This window comes from Prorops nasuta, unplaced genomic scaffold, assembly GCF_024137725.1.
Source record: "Prorops nasuta isolate Cenicafe-Biocafe unplaced genomic scaffold, Cenicafe_Pnas_1.2 PNAS00021, whole genome shotgun sequence".
NCBI lineage: Eukaryota > Metazoa > Arthropoda > Insecta > Hymenoptera > Bethylidae > Prorops > Prorops nasuta.
In genome coordinates this window covers 4,464,416-4,489,529 of record NW_027116818.1, presented here as the reverse complement: position 1 = coordinate 4,489,529, position 25,114 = coordinate 4,464,416, and the positions used below count along the sequence as shown (strand labels likewise).

Here is a 25,114-nt window from a genome sequence, read left to right as displayed (position 1 = left end):
TTAGAGAGCTTACGAGAAACGGAAAAACTAAAACAACAAAATATTAATAACACGTAATTAGACAGGTTTAAGAAATTATTTTTAATTCGTTTTTTCATAATTTGCAACTTCAGCGGTAAATCAACAACTTATTTTTACGTGTTATTTTATTTCTCGAATCGATATACTGAGAGCTCTTTCAATTTCACAAATTTATAAAACAAAGTCACACCTCATCATTGCCTTTTCGCTATGAAAAGTTTGTAACCATAAATATGCCATTCTATATCTAAAAATACATATCTGATTCAAGTAGGCAAGTAAAAATATAATCTGTAATAGTGTGTCATCTATTGAAGATTTACCATATGAGCAAAATAAGCAGCAGCTACTTTTCATACGATAAACTGGTTTCCTGTTCTATCGGCAGTTATAAATACAGAGGAATGAATTGTTTCCATTCCCATTCTAATCCAAGATCTCTAAAGATCTCAACCGGAAAGCTCATGCACTGCATAATATTATGGCATTTGCTATTAGAAGTTTGAGAATTTTGTGTAAAGTACACAATGTCACGGGTTCAACATATTCTACACTTCGACATACGCCGGCCCGAGTAACATCTCTTCAGACTGTAAAAAAATACTTTTATTCTACAGAAGGTGAGTTTAGTATCTAATCCTAACCTAACCTAACCTTTATCAAAAGCATGGCTTCAAATTAAATGCTTTCTTTTTTCATGTGACACATCTAATACAATGTCGTATTAAGACAAGTGAAAAGACGCATATAATTTCGTAAACAAATGTCATTTTAAAGTTTCCACGCCTTCAGTAAAAATTTTATCTCATTATTAGTAAAAGCACTTCAAAAAAATTAATAGATTTGTGATGATTGTTCTCTCATTTCTTTGCAGCTTCCAATCGGCCTAAGATAGCAGGTAGCCTAACAAATATTCAGTCCTCGACTGGTGCAGGTCAATCTTTTGGACAAGATATTTTAAACAATGAGAAGCTAATTGAAGAGAAACCACAACAACAGGAGGAGGAAGATAGAAAGGCTCGTGAACATGCCAAAAAGATGATGAATTATAGTTTTATTTTTTTTGGAACTGTTATGGGTATTGGTCTAACATATGTAATATATGAGTTGGCTAAACCCACTTATGACGAGCATGGGAATATAGTTGAGGATGAATATTCAAGCTTGCCCTTCTATCAGCAGATATGGTATCGATTTAGAAGAGAACTTAAATACTACACTAAAGTAAAACTCTTATTGTGGCTTCTTACATTAATTGGTAATCATGCAATGTACTGCATAATTAGAATAACCTTATAAACTTTTCAGCTAGTACAAGAGCCAAGCAGGGAAAAATTATTACCTGATCCACTTAAATATCCATACATACAGCCTCCTTATACTTTGGTGCTTGAACTTACTGATGTATTAGTACACCCAGATTGGACAGTAAGTAATTGTTTTGTTTGTTTTTTTTTTTTTTTATGAATATATTTCCACATATATATTTCTCATTTCATCTTAAATCTTGTTGAACAGTATCAAACAGGCTGGAGATTTAAAAAGCGGCCGGGTGTAGATCAATTTTTAGAGAACCTTGCACCACCTCAATTTGAAGTTGTTGTATATACAGCTGAGCAAGGATTGGTAACATAATTAAAAACTTTTGGTTTATATATATACTGGCCTGAGGGTATTATTAATCATCATGTGGTTTCAGACTGTTTTTCCTATATTGGATGCACTAGATCCTAATGGATATATAATGTACAGGCTAGTCAGGGATGCAACAAGATTTGTAGATGGGCATCATGTCAAGGATTTAGATGCCCTTAATCGTGATCTGAATAAAGTAAGCAGAATTGAAGAATTTATTATTAATTATCCTCTATTAAAATATCCTCCTTAGGTTATTGTCATAGACTGGAATGGCGAAAGTGTTAAGTTTCATCCAGAAAACACATTAAAGATTCCTCGATGGACTGGAAATGATGACGATACAACATTGTACGATTTGGCTGCATTCCTCAAAAGTAAGAATTCCTCAAATAAGTAAAAGCAAATCATGGACCTGTAAAGACTATTGATACAAATTTCTTCTTTCTTTTAGCTATTCTAACATCAAACGTAGAAGACGTAAGAACAGTTTTAAATTATTATCGACAGTTCGATAATCCATTAAAAGCTTTTAGAGAAAATCAACAAAAATTATTGGTAATTCTTTCTTTAATTTGTTAGTAATAGAAAAGTTTATTGATTATGCTAAATTGTTCTTCTCGTATAGCTACAAATGGAAGAAGAAGAAAAAATGTTACAAAAAGAGAAAAGTAAAATATTGACCAGCAGGTGGCAGCCATCCTTTCTACGAAATCGTTAATCATAAAGCGTATTGTTTCAACCATGGAATGCTCTGAAACTATATTGAGATATTGACAAAACGAAATCTGGTCAATTCGGTTGAATACACAATATTAAAAACTGTATAATTTTTATTAATAATTAATACATAAGTCAGTCTATAAAATAGCTCAGGTAAAAGTATAATTTATCTAAATGTCTTTTTACTAATTTGTCTTTTTTTTTCTTTTGCCTTGTCTAGTTTTAACACGAGGTAAAAGTAATTCTTGCAAAACATTACTATCGTCGACCAACGTTAAATCTTGCTCTTGAGATACACTCTTTAATTCCTGAGTACCAAATGGCAAGTCTGATTCCAGTTGCGATAGGAAGGGTTGTGATTGTATTTCTGGTAATTCCACTTCTTCGGTGTTTCCGAGCCAGTTCAATACTTTTTGGTGGGGAGCTGTTTCAGGCACTTTCATATCCTCAGTAATTTCCCATGCTGCCAATAACTCTGGTGCTAGGATATCTATGTGTGATTGCAGTTTTTCTACTGGCTGTTTCCAAGATGGCTCATAATCATAATGCGGCTTATTAACCATCTGTTGTGGCTTCAACTCCTTATTGGTTAGACCTAAAATGTTTTTCTGATAAATGACGTTTCCTCAGAAATTTTTTTTTCAGATTTAACTACTTACTATCAAAAATATGCTTCACATTATATTTTTCTGACATACACAAGGGTACTATTGTTGGATTTTGTGATACAAACGCCTTTTCCCAGGCACTTAAAGCATAACGAGCTTTATAATTTTCTTCACACTCATTACTAATGACATTTTCATGCGTTATGCATTGATAAAATATGTCTCCTTTAAAAGCAATCAATTTGTGACAAGCTATTTGTTATTTTCAAACTTAATATTTTCAAAAATACTTACCAATAGAGTTTTGTATGAAAAAGAAAACATATCCATCATTATTCATTATTAACGTAGAACCAACATTGCTTAATCCCAGCCTAACTCTCATGCGCAGATCTAAACACGTTCCATCCATTTGGCACAAATTTAATGTATCCAGAATATTTGGTGGCGATATTGGCAAACTAAATGAATGTGCCGATTCACCGCCAGTCCATGTATTCACGATAATTGAGTTTTCGTCAGTTAGTTGACTTGACGTGACAATAATTTCCTGCTCATTTCTGTATAAAATATTTTGCTTGAAAATTAGATTTTTGTAAATAAGACTATATTGATTGTAGTGGCATTTTGTTTACCTGTTGAAAATGGATGCTAACAAAGGAGCGCTCTTAAATTGGTGAGTCCATTTTTGCTGCACACATTGATTCGCCGAGCGATCATCGCACATCAGAAAGCTATGGTAAGTTCCTATATATTGACACGATCCATGTCTACTTGACGCTTGAAAAGATATTTTTTCACATTGTTCTAAGTTTTGTTTTGGACACATACTTAAGACAGACTTTGAGAATGTAGTCTAAATAGAAAAAAGAAATAAATCATAGAGAAAAGTATCAATATTAGAACTATTCAATAAGTTTCTATTACACACACCCTCTTATCAAAATAACGAAGACAACATCTGTCTGTATATAAAATGACATTAGGATCTAAGAAATGATAGTTCAAAATTCCCCAAGCATCTGTGAGATCCAAACTTTCCTCTGTTTTATCATTATTAATACATTTCCTAAAAGAATTTTTTGTTATAAAGTATTCACATTTTCGTTCAGTTATCCTACTTACACTTTTGTCAAATCCCATAAAGCCAGTTGTCTTTCAACAGTAATGGTACAGTACTCATTAATATTAAATGAACTTATGTCTGCACCTATGTAAGGAAGTTTTGATCTCATATTATGAATTTCAATCATGCTTAATCTGTCCTTTGATTCTGTTAATCTATAAATATTCAGAGAATTTTTATGCCTGCCAATAATTCTACCTAAAATAAATAAAATATTAAAATGAAATCAATAACATAAAATTATATGTTAAAATATAAAAATGAAGGTTTACCAACATAAATTATTTACAACGCTGTTCCTTATCTCAAATAATACACTCTCTATTGAACATTTTGCTGCATTTGATAATACTGGTTTCCACAAAATATCTGACCTAGGAATGATAGGTGATGCAACTAAAATAAGAATAGTTAATTGACTTAAAAGCTTTTATAATATTGTATTTCTTGTTACTAACCCAATTCTTCCAAATATGGAAATAATAAAATAGGTTGACCACCAATGTTGATACTGCTTAATGTTCCACCAGTATAATACCAGTTGTATTTCTAGAGAATTGAAGATAATAAAATTTAACTAATTTACATAATCATTTTTTTCTTCAATTTAATATGAAATTTGCTTACTCCTGCAAAATAAGGGTCTGGATCATGTTCAATAAGTTCTGCAATATCAGCTATATACCTAGGTAATTTAATTTTTGCATTTTTACCAAATTTTTTTGTATCGATTGTACTCTTGGGAAGAACACCAAAAACTAAAACAAAATTACTTATATACATTAAAATATAAATGCACACAAAAGATGTGTTCCATGTTATTACAAATAAGCTGCAAGTACAGAAAATCTTTATTTTATACAACATAATTTATAAATTTAGCACCTGTAGTAACTGCAGCTTACTTGCAGTAATAATAGAATATGGCTAAAATATAATTATAATAACAATGGTTCATACTTTTTTTATATTTATTACAATAGTCAACAAGTTGGTCTAAATCTTCCTTTATCTGTGCTTTTAAAGCTAATAATTCGGTTGCTGGATCATCCCCATTTATAACTAAATAATATATAACTGTATAGTTAATTCTTGTAATGTAAAATGTTAATTTTAGGAATAAAAACGATTTTAGTAAGAATCTAACCTGTCCTAGGAAGTTTGGCTGGAGGTAATAATGGTCTTGGTAAATCACAGCTAAACGGAAAATCCTGATATAAACCCATAATATTTTCTGAAGTTTCATCCTCTAAAGATGACAATTTATTTAAATTTAAACCTGGTACTATATAATGTGGATATGTTTTCAAAAATGTTGGCTTTAACTTTGCTTGTATATGAGATTCAGCTCGTTTAAAAATCTTCGATTCTAAATCATTTCTATTATCCATTTTGTTTTGTTAGTGAATATCAGTGAATATCTTTTCATTTAACACATGATGTCCACGTGTTTCTCTCAAAACATTTATTCGTTTCTAGTACATACTAATACCGTTGCTCCTTATATTGGCTTTTATTAAAGCACAACCTGCACAACCGCTTTGTAAGTGCTAACACTGCTAACTGCTAACCGAGCACTGATCTGAAATCTGAATTCTGACTGATCAGTGAGCACTGGTGAGCACTGGGTGGCACACTGGCACTGGGCACTAAGGCCCCGCACTCGCAAGGCCCCATCGACGGGCTGCTGACTAGTGCTGACCGTGCTGACACTGCTGACCGGCTGACGGGCCCTGACGCCTAACGGCAGGCAGACAAACTCCTGAGCAATCGTTTACTGAACTGGTCGTTCTCACCAGGCCAATCAGTGACAAGTATACGCTAGTAAAGTACTAATACAAAAACAGTGAAGTGAGAATTGTGTAGTAATGCATATGCATACTAAAAGCGTTATCTATCGGTAACATTTAGCATTTTTGGGAGTACGTTTTCCTATACATATATTGCAATACAATCTCCCTACATTATGATTGTATTAGTACTTTACTAGCGTATAGCTGTGTTCAAAATTCTTAGCGCTAAGATTGCGTGATAGCGCAAGGCTAAAGATGTGTAATGATTGGTTAAATTGATTGAATTGAACTATCATGATACCTTAGCGGTAAGGATTCTGAAAGCGGCTAAAGCCTACGGCACACTATGCTGGATTTCGTGCTAGAATGCTTGCTAGATTTGTGAAGACCAATGAGATTATTATATTTAATTCACAACTAAATCATCATTGGTCTTCACAATTCTAGCAAGCATTCTAGCACGAAATCCAGCATAGTGTGCCGTAGGCTTAAGGGTGAACCCGACTTGGGCCCGGTTCCACAAGCCTTTTTTGATCTGGATTAAGTTAATTTTGCTATATTTTATGTCACATAGAATATAGCATAATTAACTTAATCCAGTTTAAACAAGGCTTGCGGAATCGGTCCTTGCCCCTTGGTAGGGTTCACCCTAAAACAGATTTCTGGTAATATGCTGACGATGCTGACCGAAATGTGTAAGGCGTCCCTTGATGCATTTAGGAACCGCGTTATACCTGCATACAGCAAATCCCTGTCCTCTGGTTTCTCTTTGATAATTCCTAGTAATCCTAGTTTCTCCCCGTATGATTTTACCCGCCTTAACTAGTTAAAAAACATCTTATAAAGCTGCCGGTTTACTTACGTGGTGACGTACGTGACACACCGATTATCTAACTAACCATTAATATAAAATATACTATTTAGAAAGGTAAGAATACTATTAATTGCGTAAAGAACATGTAAGCATAATTCTTTTAAGTCTATGTGTTTTCTCATTACGTTTGTCGTAACTGTTAAGTTCCCGCGCATCATCTTTCAACGTTCCATGGTAATGCTAATGCTGTAAACAATGAATTCTCTTGTAAGTCGCGTGATATTTGTTGCCCGTTTTTCATCTTTATTTGTGTTGAGGAAGCAACGATAAAGTTGATTGGCATGGAAAATTGTACTTTTTTGTATATGACAATATGAGCGAATCTTCATCACTCACGATAATATAATACTAATAGAGGTTAGATTTTGTAAGAGTCACGTTTTGATATAGAAATTATAACTAAAAAGTATCTTTTTGACGTTGTTTAGGATTCGTCCAAAGGAATAAAAAAATGTCGGATGATAGAGAAACAAATCCAGTTGGAATAGATTCGCAGGAGGAGTTAAACACAACATTTAATAATGATCAGTTAATAAACACCAGCAGCTGTAACATAAGCTTGAGCGAAAGCCAAGATTTTAGACTTGAAGTTATAGAAGATTCACAAGAATTTGGAGGTAAGTTAGATCCTCCTGTGCAAACTCAAGGAAAAGATATGGATGAAGAAGAGACAAAAGCAATTTCTGAGCCTTTAGTAATCAATGCTAATTTGAGTTTAACAACTGCTGTAGAGCCTGAAACTTTTATTGATAAAAATGTCATAGAAAGTAAGATCAGTAGAGTTCAGAATTCAGATCATGTTGATACTCACAATGACCCTAATTTACAAAAAAGCAGTGAGGATGATATTATACAGTGCACTCCACCTAAAGAAACTACATCAGCTATTAAAAGAAAAGGATCTGTTATTGAAGAGCTACCTAGTAAGCAACAAAAGCTTTCTTCAGTAGAAGAGATCTTGGATCCTGCTACACTTTTACTTGACGGTATGAAAAATGGAATAGAAAACTTTAACAAGGATAGTGAAAAGACAGTAAACAATTCTGACGAAGAAAATATAATTGTTGCTGAAACACAAGATACATGCATTGGTCTATCTGCGGTACCTTGTGCAGCACACATTATACAAGAAACACAAGATGTTTTATCTACTACAAACTTAGAAAAGCAACCAGAATTGTATGAAAATGGTGGAAACCAATCTTTCATTGCTGATAATATTAATAATGAAAAACTAAAAAGTTTAGTACTACAAAGTAATATAGATCCAATTGATTCAATGGCAAAACTAATTGACCCTAGTGAAGATGTAACTGATAAAAATACAAATATATCAACAGAGTTAGTAACAACTTCTAATGACCAAACTTGTGAAATAGTAAATTTAAAAGACAAAAAAGACATAGCTCCAAGTGATGCTAATGTAAAATCCATTAGTTCGGAAAAACTTGTAACAGATCAAAATTTAGAAACATCGGAAGAGTCAATTAATGCTTCTAATATAATTAATGTTGCAGCAAAAAATTTAAAGAATAAGCAAGAACTATTTAATGTCGATACTGACATAAATAAGCTTAGTTCAAGAGAGGATTCAAAGATTGCTGAAGACCATAAATCGCGAATGAGCATTGAAGTCATTTATGACAGCATAAAATCAGAAAAAGATCAGAAGAAAAGACCCAAAGAGTTGGTCGAAATAGATGAAGAAGGAGAAAAAATTGTGTTAGATTCTTCACAGGAGGAAATTGAGGCATTAAAAGTTATCAAACCAACAGCAGAAAAAAGTAGCAGCGATTTCAGCTATAAATCAGCTATTAGTACACAACTCTTAAGTTCAAATTCAGAAAATACACCAAAATGTAATAGCAAACAGGTTAGTGAGCAGAACTTTGGTTTATTGAATAATAGTGAAACAAATTTGTCACTATGTACAGAGAAAAGTTTAAGTTACACAAACAAAAATGTTGTTTCAACTTCCAAAGATGCTGAAATGCTAAGTATCAGTGAAAATGAAGTATCAATTGGTGATGAAAAAGTTATGACCAGTGGTAAAATTCCTTTATTATTTGAAAAAGAAATTGGAGTTTTTGTACGTTTAAAATGCTTGCTTCAGGTTGATGAAATTACAAAAGATTTCCTTGATAAGGAGCTAATATCTGTTCAGTGTACATCATCTAATGAAATAACTTCTACACACAAATTAAATGACGATGGCTCTTTAGCAGATATATCTGGTAATGATAAGATGGACAAAAAAGATTGCTCTCCTGGTTCAGTTACTAGTAATCCTCAACCATATTGTCTGAATCATAGACATTCTGTTGCATCAACAATCAGTTCTTCAAGCTCAGCATCCAGTGCTGCTTCTTTAGCAGCTAAATTAGTTATGAAGGAGCCAAATTTACCACCACCTCGTACAATGAAAAAAGTAATGAAAGCAGATACCTCTCATACAACAGATAAAATAATGGATGCATCTTTCGATCGTTTGTCTAAAGAATGGAGAAATAGTCAGCTACTTGCAAAAACAATACTATGCTTTGTTAATGGAGAATTAGCTGCTAGTGATTTATGTAACTATACCAATGATAGATTTGATGAACCATTAAAAAAAATACATTCCTCTACACCAGAAATTACACAAGAAGAAAAAATAGGGTTTACACCTAAAAGTGCAAAAAAGGAAAAGACTAAAAGACGTTTTAGAACAAAAATTTCACAAACTAGAAAAAATTTGAAAAACCAAGTTTCAAAGATAGAAGAAAATAAAAACCATAATGAATCTGATACTTTGTCAGAAAAATATTCTATAAACAATTTATCTAGGGAAAAAATGTCTACATCAGATGAGCTATTGATGGGCAAAGATGTATTTGCTAAATGGGCAGATAAAAATTATTATCCAGGAAAGGTAATAGACAAAAATAAGACAAAGTATAAAGTAAAATTTTATGATGGAGAGGCAAAATTACTTATAGAAGATTTCATTATTCCAATGCCAGAAACTCTAACTAAGGGCTTATCAGTCTATGCTTTTACTAAGCAAAATGATTTTGGTGTGTGTGGAATAATTTCTGATATTGAATTTGAAAATGGAAACATAGTATACGTTGTGGAAACTGATGAACACGAAAAATTAAAGGTAAAAAAAGAAGATATTTTTTTATCAAATGATCAAGCACAAATCTTGAAAGAAGAAGTAAATATGGAAACAAAGGGCCCTATTACGCCAAGGCGCTGGGATAAGTTCACTTTAGATAATGTAGTCGAGGGACAAAGACGATCGAAACGCGTTGCATCACCTGCATTTTCTACTCCTAAAACAAAACTTTTGAAAAAGAGTTTACTAATTGCAGAACCTTCAAGTTCTGGCTTGACTCCTAAGTCCAAACGCGAAGAGAAGTCTTTGGGGGATCAATCAAGCGATTCAATAGTTTCAATAAAAGATGAAGTAACGGGAGTACAACAAGAGGAATATGGCGTTTCTAACGAATCTCTTATTAAAGGACCGAAAAGCCGTGTAAAGGGACGATCGCGCAGTAAAAGAAAATCAGAAAATAATGAAACTGTTGCTCTATTGGGTCCAATTCCTCCTCCTGGGTCATCTTTGTTCAAAGGTACATCTTTCTTGTTAACATGTGCATCGTTAGAAATGCTGGATAAACATCAACTAGGCGATAATGATACCAATTCGGAAGCGGGTACGTCAAGCGAAGAACAGTGGCTTCATAAACCATTTGTGAGAGATCGATTGCAGGAGCAAATTACAGCCGGTGGTGGCAAAATATATGAGAAATTTGAAGAAATACCAAAAGACGAATACAAGAATACCAAGCTTATTACTAATCTACCAAATCACACAGCTAAAAGCCTTTTATGCCTATCAGTGGGCATTCCAAGTTACAATCATGGATGGATCATACGATGCTGTGAAGAAGTGGGTATTTTATTGTTATTGTTACTATATGTATTTTTCAAGACTACCTGGAGATTACCCTTAAAAATTAATATTTTATTTGGTAAAGGAGTTTTGTATTATGTCTTATTTTGTCCTTCAATAATATTTGATGTTACCAAAACATTTCATATATAATAATCATTTAATTCCTAACATTTGTAACAACTGATATTTTTAAAATCAATTGAAATGGCCTTTATTAAAAGATACAAAATTAGGAAATAAAAGCTGATCTTATCCTTTGATTATTAATTGATAATGTTTTAAATATATTTTTGTAGAATCGAGTTGTAAATCCAGCAGAAAATGTGCTACCTGCAGGATGGAGTTTGGAGAACCAAAAGTATATTGAATTTTATGACAGGACTAGTAGTAAACCTTTAGCAGAGACCATTATAATAATTCCAAACTTAGAGTCCGAATATAAATTCGGGTCTTTTTGGCGACAAATATGCGAAAATGCTGGAGCAGTGGTCCTTTTGGCCGAGAATGCAGGTATGGTTTCAATATAATTTATAAATATTAATACATCAATTTTTTTAAAGATTCTCTTAATGATAATAGAGAATAAACGTATTTTGTTTTGTACTTTGTAGAAAGTATGGAAGGTTTTGTAGGAAATGCAATTGTGGTCTCTAATCCAAGATGTCCTGCATGGGCTGTAAAAAAAGCTAATGAACTGAAATTACCTATGGTTTCTACAACATGGGTAGTTCAGAGTTTAGTTAAAGGAGCTATATCTGATTATGAATCAAAAGATTTTTATAAATATAATTATACCAGAACTTAAGCCAGCATATAAATTTAATTTTGAAACGCATGTTAATTTCTGACCTTGATATAAAAAGAAAGTAAATTCATTGTGTATGCTTAAAAACATTTTACACATAATATATATATATATAAGATTGTTTTTTCCTCTTGTCGAGACTAAAGAAAAACTGGTGTATTATACTTTTAATTTTTAAAATATTTGTAATGAATATTGATAAACTGTTTTTTGTTAAAAATAGCTTTTTGATATTGATAAATATTTAAGCATAGGCATAAGAAATAATATTGCTTAAGAACGTTATTTTCTTACAAGAAATTCGTATAAGAATTTTATAGTTTATCTGTTAAATCATCGTATAAAACTGATTAATCAAATGTTTATTCCTTAATACTTGATTTTTCCTAGGACCTCCTGGAATTGTAGATGAATATTTATTTTTTTCTTTTCACATTACTGCTGTAGCCATTACACAGGGCAGAAATACATACAATTTAATGATATATGTTTCAAAAGAATTAAAAAAAGCTTGCTCCAGAATATACTATTTTTAAATTATTTACTGGAAAATATTTTTTTACCTAACAATATTTAAACTAATAATACAAATTTTTATGGATACATACCAAAGGGTATTTAATATTAATAACCATATAGCTAAAGACAAAATAGGATCTATGGATATACTAGAGAACAAAGCTAAATAATAGTAATATTTAAGTTTTTAGAAATTCAAAAATCATGAAGTGTTTAATTATTTATAATTTTTATGGAAGATAATATTCAAATTATATTTAAAATAATAATAGTTAAAGATATTATTCTTCTGAAGAATATTGTTTATGGATTATACCAATCCAAAAATAATAAAGAGAATGACATAACTAAGAGGAAAAATAAAATCCAAACCCTCATACCAGCATTTCTTTGAATTGCCTCTCGAATCTGTTCATTGGCTTCTTTGACATTCTCAGTAGAACCAACAACAGTTGTCATTAGTCTATCCAAATTTTTATCTTGATCTAACACTTTTTCTGTAAACATTTCTTGAAGCTCAGCAATATGCACAACTTTACTTTCAATTTGCTTAATTTCTTCAATTGTGTTATTTAATTCATTATACAGATGTTCATTCTCTATTTCAAGCATTTGTATCTCTTCATGGGATAGCCCTTCATTCAATGTTGTACCAACATCTCCATTTATTTCTTTTATTTTTAGTGGACTAGAATCGTTAGAAAAATTATCTTTTACTTCCTTGGTTGAATGCATTTTAATATTATTCAAATTTGTATCAGAATGTAGTTTAGAAATTTTCCTTATTTTAATTACTTTTTTTACACGCATTGCTTTTTGTTCAGAATATATTTTACAAACACCTCTTAAATACTCCTCCACTAAAAGTAATAAGATTTCTCTGTGCTCTAAATTCTGTTGTGAAGTTTCAGAAGTTTCAATTTCTCGTTTTAATTCTTTTGTAAGTTGGAAGCATGTGCTCATAATATTTTCTGCTGTGGTATCAATCTCATCTCGAGTTGCATCAGTCATATGAGGTATACTGGATAAATAATTAGTAAGATTTAAATATGCTGTTCGATTCTTCAATAAAATTTCTTTAAGCTTTGATATTTCTGCAACTATAGTATTTGCTTTTATATTAAATAAGTTTTTATTTCTAGGTGTTTTAAGTGGAGATTTTATATTATTTGCAAGTCCTAAATCCTTATTTCTTAAGCTGACAGTTTTAACACATGCCTTAAATAATGTAGTAATATCCATAATTATGCAAATTTCTGAATATTAACTATGGAAGTATAGTTTTTGTTCTTCTGCAAAAAAATAAAAATTATTAACTGGAAATAATAAAAAAAGATAAGCTGTAAGAAAACCATAATGTTAAAATTTTTAATAATTATTAGTTTAAATAACCTAACATAAATATTCAAAAAAATGGTATGAATAAAGTTTAAATAATATGTTTGGAATTTGTACAGTTTCTTTAATAAGCAAAGCCTTCATGAGGTTGAGCTTCATATAAATTAACATTTGTGTTGTGGAGACTCTCAAAGAGAATAAATAAGAAGCAGCTCACAATAGTTACTCAAGAATATCATAAATTATAGTCTAGGATGTTGCTGAGCAATTATGTAAGTTTAACCCAATACATATATACAATATCTATTATGATATTTTTACCACGTTAACATTGTCCATTAACTGTAAGTTACAAATTATGTTCAATATATATATATATACAAATATTTGCTTTAATAGCATCATATATAAGAATGTCTGTTATTAATTTATTTATTATTTTATAGTATATTTAGTATTTAGCTTAATTTGGTATGAATCATTTTAAGAGAGAGATTGGCTAAAAATCATTTTAACTTTGAAAAGCTTCAGGAATGTACAAATGTTGCTCTAACTGTAGTGGTAAAAGACCTATAAAATATTTTATTCAGTAACATTATCATACCCTTTTTAAAAATCTATCAAAATTTTGGGATAGCTATTTTCTATAAGTTAAATTCATTCTCCTATATCATTAATCACTTTGGTATCAAATATTACCAAAATCATTTCAAACTGTTGTTTCAACAAAATAACAATAAAAATCTGTGAATGAAACTTTTGAGTTTGTTTGTGCTCAATTCTGACTAAAAACAAGCTATTGTGTTTAAATTAGTAACAAACACTTACTAATGTATTATATGAATATTTTTATCCCTCTCTTTCCTTTTTGCAATCTATACAATTATCAACAATATGTAGATTTGTTTGTGCTGATTACAAAATTTGGAGGAATAGCAGGTGTGTAGTACTAGATTGTTGTACCTGCCTGCAGTAGAAGTGGTAGAAAAAAGCAATTATTATTATTAATGTATTATAATTAATAGAATTGATCTTGCAACATGTTAAAAATACTAACCAGTTTTGTTATATTTTTCAATACTTTATTTCAATTTTGTTTAATCGCCAAGACTGAGCTTGGCTCCTCATAAGGCTCCTACTGGCTCCTGGCGCTCCTGCCCTCTCCCACTGGCTCCTAAGTCCTACATAAAGTCCTACCTAAGCAGTCTTACGGTGGTATTCACACGGATACCCCACACTTGACTCGAGTTTCAATACTATAGTTTACGTAACATATCCTGTAGTAATTTAGACTGAGTCGAGTTCGAGTCGAGTGTGGGCCGTCAGGGGTATCCCGGGTATCCGTGTGAATACCACCGTTTCGTTACCGTCGGCTAGCTATAGAGTTCTCTTTCACAAATATTGCGTTGCACCAGCAGCTGACTTCAATCATGTTGCTCCGTCCCGAATACATTCTCCAACTCCAAACTAAATATATACATACTCCAATCCAATACCAATCTGGCTGGCTTCACTCGCTGCAGCTTGCAGGTAACCACTGTAACCAGATTTTACATTGACGCCATATTACATTTATGACTGATTTCGATGAATGTGTAGTAAACACGAATTTCTTCAATCTTCATTACCTTTTTAAATAAAGCGCTTTCTTTTACCAGTGTTATTAAGTATAATTTACTCATGATTTGAATGAAATTGTAACAATAATTATTGTAATTGAAAATGAACGGTAACGACAATGAAAACGTTCAGTGTAACATGCAACAGGATAATAGTGTGATGGTAAATGGTGAAGATTGTTTCAAGAAACTTGCTGAAAATGGTTTTAATAATAATGCCAATGGATATAATGATGCTTTAATGAGAATTAATATATATGAAAGAAATTTTATCGAAGATGTGACGTCGAAGGTTACCCAAACTTGCCTTTCTATAGGGGTATGTTCCAACAATTTTCGTATATTCTGTTTAGATTTTTAATTTATTTATTTTAAAGCATATTAAACTCTGGAATGTTTTACAAAAATGGCAATTACTAAATTTCTAGAATATGACAATGGATATGGTCTTGCCAAACACAGATGGTTTGCAAGATGACACGCTATCCTGTGAGAGAATATTTTCAGAGTTATCTGATGGTGATTCATGCGTTTCTACAAGGACTCAGGATATATCTTTTGAGATGGATAAAGAAAAATGTTATTGTGATAGCTATAAAAGCAAAAGGTAAATTTAAAAAATTTAACAAACTAAAGTATCTGTTAAATATTTGCTTTATGTACAAAAAATCTTTTTTTAAATATTTATAGAGAAATATTTAAGGAGGAATTGCAAAAGGCAATGAAGTTTCAAAGTCTATGGAATGAACTGAGACAGCATATTAGATCTGCTTTTAATAAAGCTTTAAAAACATCTCATGGGACTGACAATTTGGAGCTCCAAAATAATGCCCTTTGTCTGTATGACATGCGCGATACTGTGATTCAGTTAGTTTATGCTTAAAGTTTTTAACTGATACTTGAAAAGATGTTGAGTTATAGACAATATGTATTAGTATTTTTTTTTTAGATTGTGCAAGAGAGATCCTCAGCAACTTTTTATGAGGCTTGTTAGTCAAGCGCAAGAATTTGTAGTTGAAGTAAAAGTTCGTTTATTAGCAGTTCTTCATGAAAGGTCTGGAAATAATTTTGCATTAATTTTTCTTACTGGTTGGTACAATAAATAAAATTTGCTAAATAATGAAATAAATTAATGGTTTTTCATAATGAATCTAAATACTTTTTAACAGGGTTTTTAGGAGATTATAATGCATTGATATCAACGGGAGTTCAAATATCTGAATTAGTGAAGCCTTTAACAGAGCATCTATGTATATTTAGTCTAGGATGGGATTTTTTTATTAAGAAATTATATCAAATATATGTATATAGTGATCCAATAGTTCAGACTAATTTGTCAGCTTTTATTGCACAGGTACAATATTATACTGCTTTACCATTAAAATTTGAGCATCAATATATTTTTGTAATGTTTCAATTTTTTAGCTGAGAGATGTGTTACCTTTGAATGGAGGTAAATATCAAAATTTAATTCAAAGATATTTAGCATTTGATGACGAAATGACAAAAATGAGTAACTTGTGGCCTGAAACAGAGCTTTGGGTGGACAAACTTAAGTGAGCATCAACATTTCTTTTTAATGTACAAAATACATTGTTTAACTTTTAATAAATATCGCCTTTAGTACAAAGCAGTCAGTTGGAATGACAAAATTAAGAGAGTTAAGGGAAGCATGGAAAATTTATACAAATGCACGCAAATTAATGGAGCAAAAAATTTCCAATGAAACACAGGATGATAATGAAAGGTATTTTTACAAACTAACTTTCAATGTAATAGACTACTCTATTTTTTATAGTTAATGATTGTACTTTTGAGATGCAGTGAGTTGCAAAGTGTCAAAGGTCTGCAAAATCAGGAGAAAGCTGAACTTTCTGAAGCTGACAGTATATTTGACTTTAATTTTGATTCAGCTAATATGTCACCAAGTATTGAATTAGTACAAATTTTATTGGGTGATGAATGTAATATGCAGCATCAAAAATTAGCAGAAATTGTAGTAGCTTTAGCCTCAACTGAGATGGAAAGTAAGGAAAACGATAGTATTGAATTTAAGACAGAAAATCACATAGCCCAATTTGCATTAAATGCAGTAAGGTAGCATATATTTTTAAAAAAATTATTATCTTATTATTTAATAATGTTACGATTTAATAATACTATGCTGTAATTGTTAATATAATTATTTAAAGGAAGCAGAATAAAAAAGATTTAAAAATTGATACAAATGCTGAAGATAAGAAACACTGTGAATGTAATGATATTCATAAAACTTCTTTTTCTCCAATGGTAAGTTTTTTTTTATAGACTCACTTTAATGTAATTGTTGAACACTAAAAAGAGCAAAATATTTACTTTTGTAGAAAGAAAACGATTTGTTGGAAAGTAATCAAGTAGGTTGTAATCTATCAGATTTTCCAACTGCTCCTGTCTCCCTAAATTTAGATATTGATCTAGATAGTAATATTGATCAACTTGAAAAAGAAACATTAAATAATGCAAACACAGATTCGACATTTTGTAAAATCGAAAATCAACCTTGTACTTGTGTGTATCAGCATGCTAGAGATATAATTGAAAGAAAACGGGAGTTTTTCGAAAATCCTCCTTGCCCATGCTTACTGAATTCTAATCGGAAATCAGCTAATTGTCCATGTTTAACCAAATGTAAGAGAAAAATTAATATCTGTTAGCCAAAGATCTGGTATAATATTTTGAATAAGTAGTAAATGAAATATTATTTTATTATTAGCTAAACCTGAAATTAATGCTGTAACAAAGTCAGAATCAATTCTGGAAAAATTAGATAAAAATGAAGCAAATACCATTCTCGAATCAGACAAAACATCAAGTAAAATTCATTGTGCGCAAACAAAAACGCGGCATTCTACCACGCAAACTATAAATATATCTAATAATCATAATGTTCAGAAAGGTATGGAAATCTCATTTCAATCTAAACAAAATGTTTACAAAATATCCAAAACTTGTTTTTTTGTTTTTTCATTCATTGCTAAGGCACCATGCATTCTCAAAGTCAAGGGTCAATCTCTCCAGATACAGTTACAAGTAAGGTTTTGTCAAATAAATCTCACTCATATAACCGTCATGCTCAACATGCGTGCCATAAGCAAGGAAATCTAGAGCAGATTAAAAGGGTATCTTGTAGTGACTGTAAGTATTATTAAAAATAATTTGAACTCTCAGCTATTCTATATTTTTATCTTAAAACTTTAAACTGTAGTAAGCTCTCCTGATGGAGACTGCTCGGACACTGGAAGTAGCCAGGATGATTCTTGTTCTACAAGTAGCTCAGCACAGAGAGATTCTAATAGGCACTGCGATTGTTGTTACTGCGAAGTATTTGGTCATGGTGTCGTAAGTATTAACACTTATTGAAACAAAAAAATACTGTTACTGGTACATGATTCTCAACATAAAACGTGAATCAAATTCTAGCCTTCTGTAGCACCTGTTAGTCGGAATTATAATGAAATGCGAGAACGGTTGCGACAATTATTAACAAAAAAGAAAGCAAGAAAATGCAAAGCATCTTGTAGCCCGCCTAAAAGTCCTGTAAAGCCAATATTGTCTAGTGTAGATTCAGAAATTAAGACAATGTCTAATAACCCGACACCTAAATCGGATACATTTTTGTCAGTATCGACAATACCACAGCAGGATGAAAGAAATTTGGCAGAATTGGTAGATTTTATTGAAGGTAACCAGAGTGCCAAAAAAAACAATAAAAAAGCTGAGAAAAAAGCAAGGCAGAGACAAAGAAAGGTAAGTCATTTCTTTAAATAATTAAATTTAAATATTATTAATTAGTTTGTAAAGTGATTGATTGACTGATTTTGGCTAGCTTGAAGAAAAATTGCAAAAGGATAAACAGGAGGCAGATAGGTTAAAATTAATAGAGTTACAAAAGAAGACCCCAGAAGTCACAATTACCGTAGTTGATCCTCAAAAACCTGTTCCGCAAAAGTTATTACCAAGATATAATTTACCTGAAATATCTATTCTACCTACATCCTCCACAATTACAGCAATACCGAGTTCAAAAATCTTAAATAACAAAAAGAAGGATAGGCAAGTGGTAATTAATAATAGTAATAGTATTTCTAACAATAATAATATATCTGCTTCTGCTGGAAGTAACATTAAGCAAAGCAGTAAGGTGAAATCTTCAAATAATAAAATCAATGGGAAAAATAAAATGAATATGAGTAACGATAAGCATGTGAAAACTACATCGTCTAGTCAACAAAACAAGATCAGCACAAAAGAAGAAAAGAACAGTCTTAACAAAACTCAAAAATCTTCTACAATGATTGCTCTAGAAAATATTAAAAATAGTGCAATTCGTGTATTAGTAGAAAAAAAATTAACTAATGGCTTGGATGAAACCGTTTTAACAAAGAAGGAGAGGAAAAAGGTGAGGAGGGAAATGAGAAAAATAGAAGAAGCTAAAGAAAAAGAAGAGAAGATCAAGCAATTAGAAAATCAACCACAAATCGTCACTATTAAAAGAGTTATGGAATCGAACACTAGTGAGCCTACAGTTACTATAACATTAAAAGGACAGACACCTGCTGAAGATAAAGTATTATTCACCTTGATAAATGGCCAAACAAAGGAGCTACCACAAAAATCAGAACCTGAAAAAAATCAGAGCTCTAATAATAAGAAGAAAAAGGGTAAGGTTAATTTGAATCTTGAAAAGGCTACAAATACAAAAGAGAACAAAGTCTCGCGCTCAAGTAACGAAAGACAGCAGCAACAGCAACGCAATAAAGAAATTGAAGATAAAAATTTGAGACAGGCAAACGGCAATGATAAAACAAAGTTTACGAAACAAACAGATAATAAGAAAACTCAGCAACATAACGCTGCTGAAATGAAAACTATAAAATTAAAAAAAGACAAAAAGAATATGGACAACAAAGAAAATATACAGCAAAATACAGTAAATAAAGAAAAACCCCAACAACAGAATAATAATAATAATAATAACAATAAAAATAAGAAAAATAAAATTATGAATACAGGACCTCAGGGGTCAGATTCACAGAAGGGCCATTCGGGTGTTGACATTAATCAAGAAGTAAATAACAAAAAAACAAAAAATCAGCGTGATAAGATGGGTCAATTAGAGTCAAACAAAATTGATAAAAGTGACATTGCAAAAAATTCCGTCAAGATAGTAAAAAGTAATAGTCAAAAGAATCAAATTAAGGTGGCTCCAAAGATTACTAAGCAAACTATTCCATCGGATGTTTCAAGATCAAATATCGAGCGAAGAAGTAGTCCAACTCTAAGCAGTCAGTTGAAAGAGATCGCCAATTCTAAAATCAGTATAGAAAATCTAAAATTACCACCTGGTATAACGATAACAAAGGTAGATGCTCCCGTAAAGCCCCTTCCTATAAAATCAACTTCAATGTCCAAGTCCCCGAATCCTCCAAAGCAAACCACGATTATTGCTACTCCGATGAATGCCAACCAATCGAATTATGCAAGTCCTCAAACTGGTGGTAATGTCATCGTAGTTGATACGGGAAAATTGAAACAGGATTTATTACCAAAGACTGAGAAAAGTAAGGAACGTTACTAGTATTGTATTAAAACTAGGAATAATGACTATATTTAAGATAAATTATGGTTTCTTTCTAGATGCTACAAAAGACACGCAACATTCCCAACCAATCGACGGTAAAAAGAAGAAGAAGAAGAAAAATAAGAATGTAGGAAATTCTGGTAACGGTAATAAATTAGTTAATTCCTCGTCAATGCAAAATAATGATCATTCCGTGAGTGATCGTCCCGACGAGCCTGCTAAGATTCTTCGTAATCCAGCAACAAACATGGTAACCATTAGAAATCCTACGTTTGGTCCCATGAAAGTATCGCCTACGCAGCAAGCAGCTATAATAAAGGTATCTGAAGACGGAATGGTCACTATAAGAAGTCCCGCACTTCAGCAAGCAATTAATGCCGGCCTGACTTCGCCGACGAAATCAGATTTTATAGTGAAGGGTGATCTTGCATCCGCGAAAACAACAGCCGAGTCTCCCAGTGCGACCGTCAAGTCTCCAAATTGTATTTTATCGCAGAGTTTTGCAGAATTACGCAGTAGACTAGCACCGGATGTCACTACACTTCCTGGTTTCGCGAACATTCAAATTAGCAAAGTGACGAACGGTCAGTCGATACCTGAAAATGGTATAAATTTGAAGGGTACCAGTGTGACTTTGACAAAAGTAAGATCGGAGCCAGGTGTAGAGGATTCTCAGCAGCAGGCTAAAGCATCGAGCGAGGCTGTTAATGAAGGAGCGTCTCTCTCTGGTAGTGGAAAAACCAAGAAAAAGAAAAAACGTAACGGCGGGGTACGGCGGAGCGGTGATGACTGGAATCTCGTTGGTGAGAAAGAACAATAATATCAGATCTTATAATGTAAACTGCTTTTTCTATTCTTGTTCGTCTCTTGCTTCATTTTACTTGATGTTCCTTTGACTTTTGTAAACGCTAAATCGATTTTACTGCGAGATGACTATGACTATCTGTGATGTATGGACGCTTTTTTAACGTTTTATTGCTATCTGACGACGGTATTTCTTTCGTTTCGTTTGGTCAGGAGAGCGCATGGTACCGCGTTAGGACGAAGTCTCTGCTAGGTCAAAAGATTTTTCAAATATGGGATACCTTCGAGATGTCCTGAAATTGGCTTGGACGAATTTCTTGGAGATAGTATGGAAGACACACTGTCCAGTGAGCATCACCTTTTCTTTATTTTCTTTTCGCATATTCATGCGAAAAATTGACATTATCAAACCCCGCTCCCTAGTCCACCCTTTTTCTTTATTTCTAATAAAAACTGGGCCTCTCCCCTCGCACACGTTAGTCAATTAAATTGTTTTCTTATAACAGCCTCAATGCAGGATTGCTTTTACTACAGCCCAGCGGGAGACTCCGTTTTACATTCCTTCTCCTAAAAGCATTTCAATATCAAGCTAGTATTATTGAGTTAGAGTTTCCGATAAATGAGTATTTTAATTCTTGTAGATATGTATATATGTGTATATAAATATATATATATATATATATATATTTATATAATTTTATTGATTTTTTTTTGCAGCTATATATCATCCTTATTTCAATTATTATCAAAAATACTGCTTAGGCATAACTCTATTCTACATCTGAAATCTCAATAGAATTTTGTTTCGTGTAACTTATTCAAATTCTTGTAAATACTCATGCATTCAGTCATACTTGAGCAGTGTTTTCGTGTAAATATTAAGAATTGATTTAATTGTGGAAGATGTGTATTTTAATTGGCAATATCGTTAAATAACTATTTTCAATAGTAATGAAGAATAATTTATAATGGTATAATTGTAGTGTAATGGAGTATAAATAGTACAATGTATTGAAAGATGATCTTTTACAGAGAGTGTATTCACGCCTAAAGATATAGACCTTGAGGATGGTGACATGGATGACGCTGAACGAGAATTAGAGGCCTTCAAAAGGTTTTGTTTGCAATCTGTGCCACCACCGCGGAAAGAAAAGGTTAATCTGAACATCAAGGACATCGTGTTGAAGAAAAAGTCATCATCTTCACCAACCACTAATACAGTTATCGCTGCTAAGTGATACACGTAACTGCACAGTTAAAATGCAATATTGAAAGAGTATATCGAAATTTAAACGATATGTAAAATCCATCGTTAACTGACTGAGATTTATAACTACTTTGCGACAATCGGGAATCGCATAAGATCCAATATAAATTTAAGATATAAAACTTGAATGAGACAGGTGTTGTAAAATATAAAACACAACATTACCAGGAAATGAAAGAAACGCTTATTATATTATAAGCTGATAAGACTAGCAAAAAGAATGAACATTAATTACAGCCAATACGTAATTAGCAAATTTTAATGATGCGTTGGCTGAAGCTTTTTACAATCGTTTAACATAATTTTGTATAATAGCAGAGTGATAAACTTTTATAAGACGCTACACTAAGTATTTAAACAAGTTTGAAATATTGGAAAGCTGATCGCTGCTATCCCTCCTATCGACGAAAATTGTTTGCCGAGCGTTCCCGAAACATCTTATAAGGTTCAGACACCTTTCTACTAATTTGCAATTAAAGAAATGGGATTCTTGTGCATAGCTTCAGAAATGTGACTATTTCTTCGGACACTCGCCTATTAACTTGTATCTATATGTGTATATCTTTTAAGTATGATTGAAATAAGAGAATGTATGGTAAAGATGCAGTAAAGGTATTGGCAAATGGGCACCCGCATAGAGTTGTGTACTTTTGTTGTAATCCCAGTTTAGCCATAATCTGATTGTGAATTAATATTAAAAGGACTATTATTTACTCCATACTGCGAACTTTGTAATTGTGAGTTTCATTGGCTGCAAATAGTGCGAATCGAGACCTGAGTCTCTATACTAGGTACATTTTATGTCTTTTTTTTTTTAAATAAAAATATAAAAGCATTTTTATTCACTGACTCATCTTATTAAATCTTAATAGCATCAATTCCATAATTTTTTAGCAGTAGTAAAGGCTGTATTAATAATTATTGATGTAGGTAATTTCAGATAAGTAGGGGTGAGGTAGCAGAGCAGAGAGTATTCCGATAATCCGGTAGTATCGTATTCCAACACTTAACAGTTGATATTCGTATGTATATTATGGTCATCTTCCATTATTATTGCAAGTAAACTTCAAGTACCGGGAATCTATACTGTGTGTGTGTGTGTAACACAAATTATAGAGTTTATCAGTACTTGCAGTTTATTTACAATAATAACAATAACGTATGCGAAACATGGCCTGTATTCTTGATCCCATATTTTCAAACTAACAAAAATTTTCGTTATAGGTACGGACTGAAAACGATATATATAGATATAGGACGTTTTCAAAAATTAATCGGATTATCAATTCCAGATTAACATTTGTAGGGGTATAACTGACTTGTAAATACAAATAAAAAAGTCCATAGATGAATCGAGAATTAGCACTTTCCGTAGAATACAATCGGATTGGGATTGATTTCAAAGGCGGTCTCATTTTACAATCAATCACACCAGTGGAAATTGATTCATGTCTGGTTTAGCTATACTGTAGTATATCAATTTTCACGTTAAAGTACAGAGTGAAACTGGGCGAACCATACATACACGATTCAATTTCCCACTGTGTACCCATGTAAAGGTTAATCTGGAATTGATAATCTGATTCAATTTTGGAAATGACCTACATAAATGTTTGTCATTTCATGTACCGATATTTGCCGTTACCTTTGTGCTAATGATACCGAAATTTGTCTCAATAAGGGCCAGTTGTTCCACCTATTGGCAAACGTCTGGATAAATTTATCCATTTGGTAAAGCTTGAAATTGAATAGAATTTACTACAGTTTGTAAATTTTACCAAGCAGATAAATTTTACCAATAGGTGGAAAAACCGGCCCTAAGGGCCGGTTGTTCCACCTATTGGCAAACGTCTGGATAAATTTATCCGTTTGGTAAAGCTTGAAATTGAATAGAATTTACTATAGTTTATAAATTTTACCAAGCAGATAAATTTTACCAATAGGTGGAAAAACCGGCCCTAAGAGTTACAAAATTGTCCTACTGAAATTATTGTATACAATTGCCATGCTTGGTACCAACGCCCAGCCCAGCGTCCCAGCCCAGTGTCCCAGCACACTCCCAGCAGCAGGTCAGCAAGTCAGCAGAATCAGCGTTACCGGGCTACCAGCTCTACTATTTTGAATTGTGTTACCGCGTGTAGTAAGTACATACTGCCTGATACTGCGTAGTGAGTAGCTGTATGTATATATATATATATATATAGGGTTTTTCTCTAGGGACATTTTATGTATGTATGTACATATATATGAACGCAAGTAAACTTGAGGTCTTGAATGTAATGCACAACCGCTGCTGCGCGCAATAAAAAATGCTTGGGACGCGATTGGTTAAAATCAGTCAGCGCCAGTCAGCATTTTTTCGATTTCATTAATCGCATATTAAGTATTTTTTACTGCGCTTGACAACTTTTGTGCGTTT

At 32.1% G+C, this 25,114-nt stretch overlaps 5 protein-coding genes across 9 annotated transcripts; 3 read left to right on the top strand and 2 right to left on the bottom strand.

Annotated features, from left to right (window-relative positions):
• Window positions 1-443: 443 nt before the first annotated feature.
• Window positions 444-2,717, top strand: LOC136780849 (mitochondrial import inner membrane translocase subunit TIM50-C-like). Of its 2 annotated transcripts, XR_010823840.1 has the most exons (9): window positions 444-641; window positions 896-1,245; window positions 1,330-1,449; window positions 1,540-1,647; window positions 1,721-1,852; window positions 1,910-2,033; window positions 2,111-2,214; window positions 2,285-2,510; window positions 2,600-2,717. XR_010823840.1 is itself a non-coding variant. In XM_066739396.1 (8 exons), exons 1-8 carry the CDS (start codon window positions 503-505, stop codon window positions 2,375-2,377), a joined length of 1,170 nt encoding a protein of 389 aa, XP_066595493.1. In that variant the 5' UTR covers window positions 444-502; the 3' UTR covers window positions 2,378-2,548. The 2 variants fall into 2 exon arrangements, 1 of the variants encoding a protein (XP_066595493.1); XM_066739396.1 differs by lacking the exon at window positions 2,600-2,717 and having other exon boundaries at window positions 2,285-2,548.
• TAF1C-like (TATA box-binding protein-associated factor RNA polymerase I subunit C-like) lies at window positions 2,557-5,836 on the bottom strand. 2 transcript variants are annotated; one of them, XM_066739394.1, is made up of 11 exons: window positions 5,261-5,836; window positions 5,074-5,175; window positions 4,741-4,871; window positions 4,572-4,662; window positions 4,390-4,509; window positions 4,113-4,311; window positions 3,921-4,056; window positions 3,623-3,843; window positions 3,282-3,547; window positions 3,039-3,212; window positions 2,557-2,974 (listed from the first exon to the last, which is right to left on the bottom strand). In XM_066739394.1, the coding sequence occupies exons 1-11, from the start codon at window positions 5,502-5,504 to the stop codon at window positions 2,565-2,567; spliced, it is 2,094 nt and encodes a 697-aa protein (XP_066595491.1). In that variant the 5' UTR covers window positions 5,505-5,836; the 3' UTR covers window positions 2,557-2,564. The 2 variants fall into 2 exon arrangements, with proteins under 2 accessions (XP_066595491.1, XP_066595492.1); XM_066739395.1 differs by having other exon boundaries at window positions 2,826-2,987.
• Window positions 5,837-6,696: 860 nt separating this feature from the next.
• On the top strand, window positions 6,697-12,050 carry LOC136781112 (uncharacterized). 2 transcript variants are annotated; one of them, XM_066739836.1, is made up of 5 exons: window positions 6,769-6,834; window positions 6,925-7,137; window positions 7,209-10,717; window positions 11,020-11,233; window positions 11,335-12,050. In XM_066739836.1, exons 3-5 carry the CDS (start codon window positions 7,232-7,234, stop codon window positions 11,526-11,528), a joined length of 3,894 nt encoding a protein of 1,297 aa, XP_066595933.1. In that variant the 5' UTR covers window positions 6,769-6,834; window positions 6,925-7,137; window positions 7,209-7,231; the 3' UTR covers window positions 11,529-12,050. The 2 variants fall into 2 exon arrangements, with proteins under 2 accessions (XP_066595932.1, XP_066595933.1); XM_066739835.1 differs by lacking the exon at window positions 6,925-7,137 and having other exon boundaries at window positions 6,697-6,834.
• Syx18 (syntaxin 18) lies at window positions 11,534-14,574 on the bottom strand. Its single transcript, XM_066739837.1, has 3 exons — window positions 14,443-14,574; window positions 14,214-14,352; window positions 11,534-13,339 (listed from the first exon to the last, which is right to left on the bottom strand). The coding sequence occupies exon 3, from the start codon at window positions 13,287-13,289 to the stop codon at window positions 12,351-12,353; it is 939 nt and encodes a 312-aa protein (XP_066595934.1). The 5' UTR covers window positions 13,290-13,339; window positions 14,214-14,352; window positions 14,443-14,574; the 3' UTR covers window positions 11,534-12,350.
• A 66-nt stretch (window positions 14,575-14,640) lies between these two features.
• On the top strand, window positions 14,641-23,330 carry LOC136781111 (uncharacterized). 2 transcript variants are annotated; one of them, XR_010823871.1, is made up of 18 exons: window positions 14,641-15,323; window positions 15,433-15,611; window positions 15,695-15,871; window positions 15,954-16,093; window positions 16,174-16,358; window positions 16,430-16,560; window positions 16,629-16,751; window positions 16,823-17,101; window positions 17,197-17,293; window positions 17,368-17,671; window positions 17,757-17,939; window positions 18,023-18,178; window positions 18,249-18,382; window positions 18,464-18,790; window positions 18,870-20,604; window positions 20,681-21,427; window positions 21,642-21,775; window positions 22,461-22,601. XR_010823871.1 is itself a non-coding variant. In XM_066739834.1 (17 exons), exons 1-17 carry the CDS (start codon window positions 15,108-15,110, stop codon window positions 22,664-22,666), a joined length of 5,319 nt encoding a protein of 1,772 aa, XP_066595931.1. In that variant the 5' UTR covers window positions 14,641-15,107; the 3' UTR covers window positions 22,667-23,330. The 2 variants fall into 2 exon arrangements, 1 of the variants encoding a protein (XP_066595931.1); XM_066739834.1 differs by lacking the exon at window positions 21,642-21,775 and having other exon boundaries at window positions 22,461-23,330.
• The last annotated feature ends 1,784 nt before the right edge of the window (window positions 23,331-25,114 follow it).

Coding starts and splice junctions, on each gene's coding strand:
- LOC136780849 (XM_066739396.1), top strand. CDS start 503: ATGGCATTTGCTATTAGAAGTTTGAGAATTTTGTGTAAAGTACACAAT. Junction 642..895: donor ATACTTTTATTCTACAGAAG/GTGAGTTTAGTA, acceptor ATTTCTTTGCAG/CTTCCAATCGGCCTAAGATA. Junction 2,034..2,110: donor TTTGGCTGCATTCCTCAAAA/GTAAGAATTCCT, acceptor TCTTTCTTTTAG/CTATTCTAACATCAAACGTA.
- TAF1C-like (XM_066739394.1), bottom strand. CDS start 5,504: ATGGATAATAGAAATGATTTAGAATCGAAGATTTTTAAACGAGCTGAA. Junction 4,510..4,571: donor TCCATATTTGGAAGAATTGG/GTTAGTAACAAG, acceptor TTCTTATTTTAG/TTGCATCACCTATCATTCCT. Junction 4,057..4,112: donor TTATGGGATTTGACAAAAGT/GTAAGTAGGATA, acceptor AAATTCTTTTAG/GAAATGTATTAATAATGATA.
- LOC136781112 (XM_066739835.1), top strand. CDS start 7,232: ATGTCGGATGATAGAGAAACAAATCCAGTTGGAATAGATTCGCAGGAG. Junction 10,718..11,019: donor TCATACGATGCTGTGAAGAA/GTGGGTATTTTA, acceptor ATATTTTTGTAG/AATCGAGTTGTAAATCCAGC. Junction 11,234..11,334: donor CCTTTTGGCCGAGAATGCAG/GTATGGTTTCAA, acceptor TGTACTTTGTAG/AAAGTATGGAAGGTTTTGTA.
- Syx18 (XM_066739837.1), bottom strand. CDS start 13,289: ATGGATATTACTACATTATTTAAGGCATGTGTTAAAACTGTCAGCTTA.
- LOC136781111 (XM_066739834.1), top strand. CDS start 15,108: ATGAACGGTAACGACAATGAAAACGTTCAGTGTAACATGCAACAGGAT. Junction 17,672..17,756: donor TTGTCCATGTTTAACCAAAT/GTAAGAGAAAAA, acceptor TTTTATTATTAG/CTAAACCTGAAATTAATGCT. Junction 21,428..22,460: donor TGATGACTGGAATCTCGTTG/GTGAGAAAGAAC, acceptor GATCTTTTACAG/AGAGTGTATTCACGCCTAAA.